Source organism: Cucumis sativus, chromosome 3 (assembly GCF_000004075.3).
Source record: "Cucumis sativus cultivar 9930 chromosome 3, Cucumber_9930_V3, whole genome shotgun sequence".
NCBI classification, from domain to species: domain Eukaryota; kingdom Viridiplantae; phylum Streptophyta; class Magnoliopsida; order Cucurbitales; family Cucurbitaceae; genus Cucumis; species Cucumis sativus.
Genome location: NC_026657.2, coordinates 9,783,751 through 9,794,425, shown reverse-complemented (window position 1 = coordinate 9,794,425; position 10,675 = coordinate 9,783,751). Strand labels below are relative to the sequence as shown.

The window sequence follows — 10,675 nt, the reverse complement described above, 5'->3', positions numbered from 1 at the left end:
GTTTTTTTTTCTATTTTTCTAATATTTGAGTTTCGTTTCCACCTAACTTAAAACATTTATATTTGTAATATTCAAGAGTATAATGATTATAATTAATTAGTTTTTTCATTAACGTTTCTATCGCAATTAAAACTAACAAAAGAAGTTTACATAAAAATTATTTTAAACTAGCTAATTAAGTTAATATAAAATCTAACCATAGTAAAAACTTAAATATAGAAGTCCAAATAAACATTAAACTTAAAATTCATTCAAAGTTTAGCATTTTGAAACAAATGAAAAAAAGAAACTTAAATGGTAACTAAAACTCAAAATCTATATATGGATATTGCTTTTGAAACAGTAAGAAGATGAAATCTTTGGTATAAAAGTAAATAAAACATAAAAAAAGAGGAAAATTTAGATTTGGATACTCTCTTTGTTAAGGTTTGTGGAGTTTGAATATAGACAGGAAAATGGGGAAAGTTCAAATAGACAAAATCTAAAAAAGAGATCATGTTTTAGTGTTTGGGAGATAGTGAGATTATTTGAATTCAAAGATTAAGGAAATTCCAAGAACGTGAACTGGCATCTTTATCTCAGCAATTTGGCCTTATCTTCCTATAAATTCATTTATTAAAATCATTAATCAACTCTATTTGTATAAAATTGAACTACACTTATTTTTGTTAAATCTTGATCATCTTTTAAATTTCACCATCTCACCACTAACAGCAACAAATTTTCTACTAATTTTAGATAATTAAGTTATTCTTTTCTAAATATAACGTGTCCAATTTATAGCTTAACATGTTGTTTTCTTCTCTCACAATATATTTTAAATCATATTTCAATCTAATCTAACACTTCTAGCACCATTGAGTATAGACATTGAATGGATAAAGAAAGTAAAATTTTAAATTTTAAATCATATTTATCTTAGATAAGGTAGGGAAAAGAAGGGGAAACAAAAGGTATTTGAATGAAAATAAAAGAAATAGAGTAGATAATTTTGGGGGTCTCTCTCTCTTTTTTCTCTTGGAGTAAAAAAAGAATAGTGGAATCTAACATACATACTTGGGATTGTTGGCATCAAGGTGTTGGGGATGACTCAGCAAATAAAACCTAAAAAAAGAAAGAAAGAAAAAAGGTTTAGTTATTCACATTTAAAAGAAAACCCAACAATATATTTCCATAAAAGTTGGAACTTAAAATGTAAAAAAAATAGAAAACATATATAAGGAAGAAGAATGATGAAGTGCATCTTACCCTACACCACCTCTCTTTCTTAAAATAATTAATCATTAAAAATAGAAATTGCCACATGCTAACTTTTAATTAGGTAAAAACATAACTGTATATATAACACAAAAAAATTGGTAAAAAAATTAAACAATCCACACCCATAGACTATTTCAAAGGTTTCTCAAAATTGAAAGTTATAAATGATAATAGTCACCAGTTTAGTTGTCATCAATTTAAAAAATGTGCTAATAGTTACGATCATGGATAGAAGTTATCAACAATAGCTTGTATCAATGATAGCTAATGAGGAGCATATTTGAGAATTTAAACAAATTTACTAGGTCAATGTTTACTATTTTTATAAATATTTTATGTTTTGAGCTATATTTAAAATTTATTTCATAAATGATGGTGTTTGTTATAATTTATGGTGGGAATATGCCAACTCCATCTGTTCACTTCTTTGAAACGACTGAAGAAGAGAGGAAAAATGAGAAAGGGTTGGCCATGGTGGATGAAAAGAGAAGAGAGGTATGAAAATGGGAAGAGGGAAGGTAACATTTTTTTTTAATCCAAACAATTTTATGGTAAGGGCGTGTTTTAATTTTTCACAAAGGTAATTTAACCTTTTTTTCTACTTTTTGTTTTGTTTTGTTTTTTTTTTTTGAGAAATTTTGACGTCAACTTACCATCATGCATTTAATAAACTAGTCGGGAAAACATAAAATACAGAGAATAAAATGAAGAATCCTAAAAAAAAGAAATAGAGAGAACATAAAAACAAAACGTATGAAGAAAATTATATATTTTCGTAACGGAAAAATACAGATCACTATTCATTAATGTGTGACCCATGGGTCCCAAATGGCAGGTTAAGAATTTAAAAACTGAAATGACCAATATGGGAATTCAAAAACTAAGAAGGAAAGAGAACGATGACGACGGGGGAAATGGGTGTCTAGGTTCATCCTCCCAACTAAAGGAGAAAAATTTATTCATTCCCCTCTCATACACAACGAATCTTCATTCCACTTTCAATTCTATTTTATCTCTAACTAAGTTGAATCATTATAAATTTATATCCCATCCCACTAACCCAAAAAAAAAAAAGAAAAAGGGTTGCGAAATCCCCCTCTCTGATTCTCGCTTTTGGCTCTCTTTTTCTCTCCCACCTTTTTACCTCTCCCATTTCGTCCTCTTCCCTAATTACTCTCAGCTTTGAAGCCTTGGTCTCCATCTCAGATGGCGTCCATGGCGACTCGTTTCACCAATACCCCATCCCCATTTCATTCTATTCAGAGAACTTCTTACACCCATTTGGGCGCTCCGGTTAAGGTCTCCATTTCTACCTCCAAGTCGAAGAAGACCCATCTCCGCCTCCGGGTTTCTGCTGGTTTGATCGAACCGGACGGCGGGAAGCTGGTGGAGCTTCTTGTTGAGGAGCCTCTGAGGGGTTTGAAGAAGAAGGAAGCCTTATCCTTGCCAAGGATCGAGCTTTCTAGCATTGATATTCAATGGGTTCATGTTCTCAGCGAAGGATGGGCCAGTCCTCTTACCGGATTCATGAGAGAATCCGAGTTCCTCCAAACGCTTCATTTTAATTCCCTCAGGCTTCCAGATGGGTCTGTGGCCAATATGTCAGTGCCCATTGTTCTGGCCATTGACGATGCTCAAAAGCACAGCATCGGGGACTCCACCAGTGTGGCTCTCTTTGATTCTAAGAACAACCCCATCGCTGTTCTCAAGAAGTAAGATTTCTCTCACTTTGGTTTTGCTCTTTTCATTTCTGAAAGCTTTGTGGTTCTCATGAATCTGTCTATACCGGTAAAACCATTGCGTGGCTTTGTTTCTGATGAATCTATCTCTATGCTATCTATTGCTATGTATTATTCGAGGATTTCTCCCTCTTATTTTCTGTCTGGAAATGAGAGTCTTGTTTTCTTTCCTTTGAACGTCAGTTCTATAACTAGTTGTATCAGAAAAACATCCTAGTTTAATTAAAATTGCTGCTCTGCATAGATGAATCTCACATGTTTGGGATTGTATTTCACATCTTTTGTCTCCTAGGATCATAGCACTCATTGATGGCATCATCAAAATCTTGTGTAACATGTACTTTCTTGAGACCAGATTGTTATACTTATACCCGTTGAACTGATTCACGCTATGCTAAATGTCTAATAGTAGAGTAGCAAAGACTTCCCTGTTGAAATCATTTCAAAGCGTCTAATGAAGTCTTCCAATTTCTTGTGTGGATGTATCAGTATTGAGATCTACAAGCACCCTAAAGAAGAAAGGATAGCAAGAACCTGGGGCACCACCGCCCCGGGGCTCCCTTATGTTGATCAAGCTATAACAAATGCTGGTAATTGGCTGATCGGAGGTGACTTAGAGGTTATAGAGCCAATCAAGTACCATGATGGCCTTGACCGTTTCCGACAGTCACCTGCAGAACTACGGGAGGAATTTACCCGGCGAAATGCAGATGCAGTGTTTGCATTCCAACTTCGAAACCCAGTACATAACGGCCATGCATTACTAATGACTGACACCCGCCGTCGATTGCTTGAGATGGGATACAAGAACCCCATTTTGTTGCTTCATCCTCTGGGTGGCTACACCAAGGCAGATGATGTTCCACTTAGTTGGCGAATGAAGCAACATGAGAAGGTACCTAATTTTAAACCATCTTTCACTTTGTTTGTTGATTGGATACGGATAGCTCTAAAATTTAAGAACTGCGTCTATCCTACCAGGTGCTCGAGGATGGTGTTCTTGATCCAGAGACCACAGTTGTTTCCATATTTCCATCTCCAATGCACTATGCAGGGCCAACTGAAGTGCAGTGGCATGCAAAAGCAAGAATTAATGCAGGAGCCAACTTTTACATTGTTGGACGCGACCCAGCTGGAATGGGTCATCCTACTGAGAAAAGGGATTTGTATGATGCTGACCACGGGAAGAAAGTGTTGAGCATGGCTCCTGGACTAGAGCGGCTAAACATCCTTCCATTCAGAGTAAGTTTATTTAGAATGTCATGGTATCAAACATGGAATTTTAGGTAGAGAGAGTTACTCATCTATTTTATTACACGTTCAGGTTGCTGCTTACGATAAAACTCAGGGCAAGATGGCCTTCTTCGACCCCTCTAGAGCTCAGGATTTCCTTTTCATATCCGGCACCAAGGTAATTTCCTGCTAATACAATAAAATCTAGTCATTGCCACTTTTGATGCTTTAATCTCAATCATCAATTATCCAATTAAACGTCAAAGAAACACATTATATGATACCATTGAATAGGAAAATTTTCCAGTACTACTGAGAGCCTCCTCTGTTCACTAGAAAATGTTCGTAGTCCAGTGGACTCCACAAGTGTGCCATATACGGAGCCATTTGACTAGAGAATTAAGAATGAGAACTAAGTTAATAGATCAACAGCATATTTATTGTGTAATGACAAAACGTATGTTTGGATGCTGCAGATGAGAACATTAGCGAAGAACAAAGAGAATCCGCCAGAAGGTTTTATGTGCCCAGGTGGATGGAAGGTGTTGGTTGAATATTATGATAGTTTGGTACCTGCAAGCAGTGGCAGACTTCCTGAACCTGAAGCTGTTCTGGCGTAGGCTTAGGGTATTGTATCCGAGAAAAGTATTTAAACTTTTGAAAATACAGTGCCAGTGATGAATAAGATAGTGAGGCGATGGTACAGAAGCATTGCATGATTTGCCTCTCTTTGTAAATTAGATGCATTCATCGCATCTTTGGGTTTGGTACAATACAGCATATTGTTTACTAGGGTGCTTATGTTCAATTCTATGAAGGAGATGAGTTTGCTGAACGTCATCATTATATTATTCAGATAGAATCCTTTTAGTGGGTTTTGTTTCAAGTAGAGATAGGGACGACTGAGCATTGTTGTTCATAGGGGGAACATAAAACATTGAAAGTTAATGGATAATCACATAGTTATAGGCATGAGATGTAATTTATATCGCCATGGAAATCGGCGGACGGAAATTTAAGGGTTTGATTTTAATTAGATTATACAATTTGGTTTTACAATTTTAATCAGTAAAGCTCATCACAGAGGCTCATAACTGTTTTCTTTTTCTGTCTAAAAAGTTAAATCTATAAACATTTTTCTATTTTTCTATTTACTTTTTACCCACATTTAAATAGACATAATTTTTAAAAACAAAAGCTAAAATGATCATCGAACATGTCTTTAGTTTTTCATAATTAAACTTTATAAATATATTACTATTGACTTGAAAAAGTAATTTTAAAATTTTATTTTTTCTTAAATTTTAGTTAAGAAATCACCTTCTTTTTGTCAGCAAAGTGGGATATTTCCCTTAAGCTGTTTGGCCCTTGAGGGGAGTTAACAGGTAAAAGGTTGTTAAGTTGTATTTGGGGTGTAGCCTTGTAGAACATAGAGTTTGTCAATAGTAAAAAAAAAAAAAAGTAGATTGAAAAGAATAAACTGATATAAAAAAAATAGAAAGATGGAGTTAGTTTGATGCATTTGGATTAACTTTTTAAGTACTTACAAAAAGAATTGTTTATAAATACTTAAAAAATTAATACAAACATATACAATAATTTTAAATATTTTGATTTAACAAGAGTTAAAAAAGAAAAAAAAAAATGAAAAGAAAAAATTACTCTTAGTTTACACTGACTTAAAAATTGTGTTTCAACAAATCGGTTACAGTGATGTCAAAAGGTGAAATTTTAGTAAAGCTGAGATTTAAAATTTTAAAAACAAATTATGAAAGGTTGGTTTGAATTAAAACCCACAGATTTAAGTTTAAAAATGGAAGTCAGAAGCAAAAACTTGGTTAAATTGTTCGAGAAAAAGTAAAACAACTGAAGTGAACTTTATAAAAGCTAAAAACATAGTATAATTTTTTTCAACTACGTCAAGTTTTAATAGATCAAATACATTGACAGACTACTTCATTTTTGTAATAACTAAATCATCAACAATGATTAATCAAGTTAGAAGTACAAAAAGTTGAAAACTACATTGTAACAGAAACAAATGGGAAAATAGTGTCCCAATGAGTGTAATCATTTCCATTATCAATTGTTTGCCGGAGAAGCTGATTGGTGGTTATCCCCCACCATTTACTATTATTATTATTTTTTTTTTTGAGGAGCCCACTATTTTTCTTTTGATTTTGTTAACGACGAAAAAGCAAAACAGGCCAATTATGTAACTTTTAAAGCTGTAATAGACAGGTAGAGAACTTCATACCAAATTACTAAGAATTAAGATATAATCAACTCGGCCTCCCAAATAATGGAGTTCAGCCACCTTGCATCAACCACGAAGATTAAAGCTTAAGAAATCTTGATTAATCGGCCCACCTATTAAAAAAAACCTCGAACAGAGAATGATTGTATCAGTTCGAAGTGGTAATTGAAGCTCCAACTTTAATCAAAGTGGCTCATAACATATTAATAAGTAATCAAAAGAGTTCATTTGAACCATAATTCTCTTTATATACCTACAACGATGTGATATTGTTACTTTAAGTCTAAGGCTACATAGTTTTCCATTTTTAATTCTATCCATAAAAAGTTGAAAATGTTGTTCTTATTTTGATATTAAGGATTCTTCTCCCTCCTAATCATTATAGAATTTTCTATCCCTAAACAAAGTTGAGGAGCGCAGTTCATTTACAGATGTCTTATTAAAATGATGGACAACACAATAATATAGCAATTGAAGTTGTAGTTAGCCGACCCGTTCACTTTAAAAATAGAGCAAATGATGGAAATTACATGTGGGGAATTGAATTTGTTAATGAAAAATGCAGCAAGAAGGCGCTTTTAACCCAGAAATTGCAGCTCCAGTTATGTCCAGTTTGGATGTACCCCTACTTTAAGGTTGCCATTGCCCCAGTCTTTTCCAACAAACAGTATTTAAAAACAGTCTCAAAATTTTAGTTGCAAAAGCACAATCATGATGACAGATCGTTCATGTGATCATCAGAGTTGCAGACTGTTGAACTTTATGTGCTAAACAAAATCGTCAAAGCTATAAAGCTGATGATATATGAGTACTGGTGTCAGAGACGAACAGAGAGGCTGAAGAGTTTGGCTGACAGATTACTCATTTGAGGCTTATGTTCTAAGCAATATTTCTGAGTTTGTTTAATCTTGTGTCAACAATCTAGCTGTCTACAACATATCAAGCTGTCAAATATCAACACCATCATCGCAATGGTAAGGAAGTTCTGAGTATAGAAGAACCCTCCATTTAGTTCAGATTTTATTCAAGCTTGTCTAGTTATACAATTGTGAGTGTTTATTAAACCCTTAATAGCAGGATTTGTTGAGTTGAATATGGGAAATGAGATGGGAAACAATAACACATCTGAGTTTAGAGGTAATTTTGAAGTCTGATTAGCTAGGTAAAGACTAGTTTATTACATGTATAATCGTGTTTTGCTTTCTATTGGTTCAGAGGAAGAAAAGGAAAAAGCCGAAGGTCCAGAATTTTTTTTACTAGAAGGCGAGAAAAATGAAGAAGAAGGCGATGAAGTTGCAGGCTTCAGCCAAAAAGAGGCAAGGCTGAGTTCTGGTGCGGCAGATAAAGTAAATGGTAATCATCATGTGAACGAGAAAGGTATGGGTAGAATTTGAAGATCTCTAATGCAGACAAATTCCAGAATTCTAGTTTCTTATTCAGCGTACATATTTATGCAGAGGAAGAGAAAAATAAAGTATGCAATATAGAAGAGTTTCAAGTGGTTTCTGAAAACTTACATGATCGAACTATAGAGGACAATGTGGTCGAGGTCAAGTCTAAAGAAAATAAAGATGTGGAGTTCAACTCGGAAGAAAATAGATCCGATGGAAATGAGCATGAAAAGCAGGCTTCAAATCAGAAAGGTCAGCTGAAGTGTAAATCTCTTTAATTTAGTATTTACTGTGAAATTTCAATCCCATACAGAACTATAAAATTTTATAGCATAAAAGCAATAGTTCTCTTTGCTCCAAATTGAAACAGAGGAAGAAGAGAAGAGAGGTTCCAATTTAAACGCAGCAGTACTTTCATTGAATGAGCCAAACCTTGAGAAGACTGAAGAAAAATGCAAGGATGCTTTAGAATCGAGCTCGAAAAACACTTGCCATTCAGCAGATTGTGCCGTGCCAGATTCAGAAGAAAACACCAATATGGATCCAGTTATTGATACTGACCGAGATACTAATAAGGAAAATGATGGAGAGAAAGGAAATGATTCCATCATCGACATGATAACACATGCATCAGAAGATGAAAAATCTGAAAAGACATCAGATGTTAATATCGATCAAGTTGTTGATAATGATCGAGATACAGATAAGGAAAATGATGGAGAAAGAGGAAGAGGTTCAAGCTTGAACACAACACATGCACCAAAGGATCCAAAATCTGAAACGAATTCAAACTTCGATTCTGATCAAGTTATTGATACTGATAAGGAAAACGATGAAGAGAGGAGAAAGGGTTCCAACTTCGAGATGATAAATTCATCAGAAAATCCAAAATCTGAAAAAACTTCAAATTTGGATACTAATCAAGTTGTTCGTACTGATTGGGACGCGGATAAGGGAAACGATGAACAGAGGGGCAACAGCTCCAACTTCGACATGTTAATAGATGCATCAAAAAATCCAAATTCTGAAAATAGCTCAGATCTTAGGTCTATTCAGCACGAGCCACCTGAAACCAACGCTGAATCATTGACAGGATCGAGTGATGATGGGGACACGGATATGGAGAAGAAAAAGGGTGATCTAGTAGAGCCAAGGCAATGCCATGGGTATACAGTGCCAGCTGCCAAAAATGTTGATACTAAAGATAAAGGTACTGTGACCGATTTGACATGTCATAATACTTCATGCTCGCTGGCAGAAGAGTGTCTGGTGATAGAATCACCCAATTCATCTGTGCAAATTCCTGAGGTTGAAAACAAGGAAGAATTCCAATTAAGAGAACATTTAGGAACTGAAACAGTAGATGAAGACAATATTCCAACTCAATCTAAGATTTCAAATGAGGTCGAAGAGGAATTTAACACAACTGAGTCGCACTCTGAGAACAATGCAGAAGAAGCTGAAGTTTCTCCTGAATTTGTTACAGAGAACAGGAACGAGGCTCCTGTAGAGGATTGCGAGGATTCAGATGGAGAATATCTGGAAATTTCCGAACAAGGTATGGATATTTTAAATTTATCCATTGGAGATTGCAAGCATAAGAATGAGGAGATGGGAGAGACAACTGAACTTTCAACAAACAATGAACACGAAGTGGAAAGACGAGAACCAGATGAAAGCCTATTTGAGCCTATTTTAGGTTTTCAACCACAAACTCAGCAAAAGGAAACTACAATAGCTTTTCAAACTGCAGAAAGTACAGATGAATCGATTTCAGCACCAAGGCAAGAAACGGATACAGAAACTGAAAAATCCAAGAGCAATCCCTCGGATTCCCCAAGTTATACCCAAACAGCTTCATCAACACCCACAGAAACTGAACCATCGACAAATCCAATCGACGAACAGAGTTTAGCAACACTTCCATTCTCCACATTTGGAGGAGAAGATCAAGATTCTCCAGGAAGAACAAGCAATGAATCAATTTCCGAAAATTCAATTGGTCATATCGAGATGCGTAAATCACCTAGCTTCAATATAGATATCCAAATCGAAGGAAAAACAGGAGAAACAGAGAAAATTCCATTGCTATACCAAATTAAGACAATCGAAGACTTACCAAATCTGCAGGAGATTAGCTTCCCAAATCCAATGGAGAAACGAGTGGTGAAGTTAGGAAGAAGCGACTCAGAGAAATCGAGGCCTTCTTTCCCAGGATTCGTGAAAGAAAAAGAAGAATCAAGGATGGAAATCAAAGCAATCGATCAAAATAACTTCGTCAGTGAGAAGAAGGAAGCGAAAAACTTACCACCACCATCGCCGATCCGTAAAGGGAAGCGCAGAACGAAATCCCTCATTTTTGGGACCTGCATCTGCTGTGCTACAGCAATCAATTGAATGGATTTTGTGGAGATCATTGACATCCAGCATTGGAGTTTCGGAGTGGTTTTCTTTCATTGATTTTCTTTTTTACTATTTCAGCAACGTTTCAAGAGCGAAGAACACCATGATCGGCTTGAAGTTGAACTCGTTGTTGGCCTTTGAAACGAAAATATGGTTGGAGTTGCTGTTCTTATGAATTTCTTTTCTTCCCGCCCAGAATACATAATGTGATATTGTGATTTAAATTTAACCCCATTTATACCTTTCATTTGTTTGTTAGTGGATTTTCATTTGGGAAGGCATTTGTAATTTATTAATATATAAATTTTAATTCTCTCACTAAAGTTTATCTTTCTCCCAACTCTATTCACATATCAGTATAATAACTCTAAAATTTGTAGTTCGAAATCTTT

The 10,675-nt window shown here is 35.0% G+C and overlaps 2 protein-coding genes and 1 long non-coding RNA gene across 5 annotated transcripts; 2 read left to right on the top strand and 1 right to left on the bottom strand.

Moving 5' to 3' along the window:
• Positions 1–866: 866 nt before the first annotated feature.
• LOC116402670 lies at positions 867–10,327 on the bottom strand. Its single transcript, XR_004215157.1, has 4 exons — positions 10,189–10,327; positions 10,000–10,083; positions 6,490–6,602; positions 867–1,104 (listed from the first exon to the last, which is right to left on the bottom strand). It is a non-coding gene; the product is annotated as an uncharacterized LOC116402670 (long non-coding RNA).
• On the top strand, positions 2,305–5,268 carry LOC101221111 (ATP sulfurylase 1, chloroplastic). Its single transcript, XM_004134065.3, has 5 exons — positions 2,305–2,972; positions 3,489–3,894; positions 3,981–4,241; positions 4,324–4,410; positions 4,709–5,268. Exons 1-5 carry the CDS (start codon positions 2,467–2,469, stop codon positions 4,850–4,852), a joined length of 1,404 nt encoding a protein of 467 aa, XP_004134113.1. The 5' UTR covers positions 2,305–2,466; the 3' UTR covers positions 4,853–5,268.
• Positions 6,872–10,615, top strand: LOC105434833 (myb-like protein X). 3 transcript variants are annotated; one of them, XM_031882299.1, is made up of 5 exons: positions 6,872–7,463; positions 7,564–7,626; positions 7,705–7,866; positions 7,947–8,132; positions 8,251–10,615. In XM_031882299.1, the coding sequence occupies exons 2-5, from the start codon at positions 7,584–7,586 to the stop codon at positions 10,275–10,277; spliced, it is 2,418 nt and encodes an 805-aa protein (XP_031738159.1). In that variant the 5' UTR covers positions 6,872–7,463; positions 7,564–7,583; the 3' UTR covers positions 10,278–10,615. The 3 variants fall into 3 exon arrangements, with proteins under 3 accessions (XP_031738159.1, XP_011650954.1, XP_031738160.1); XM_011652652.2 differs by having other exon boundaries at positions 6,873–7,463; positions 7,567–7,626; XM_031882300.1 differs by lacking the exons at positions 6,872–7,463; positions 7,564–7,626; positions 7,705–7,866 and having other exon boundaries at positions 8,029–8,132; positions 8,226–10,615.
• The last annotated feature ends 60 nt before the right edge of the window (positions 10,616–10,675 follow it).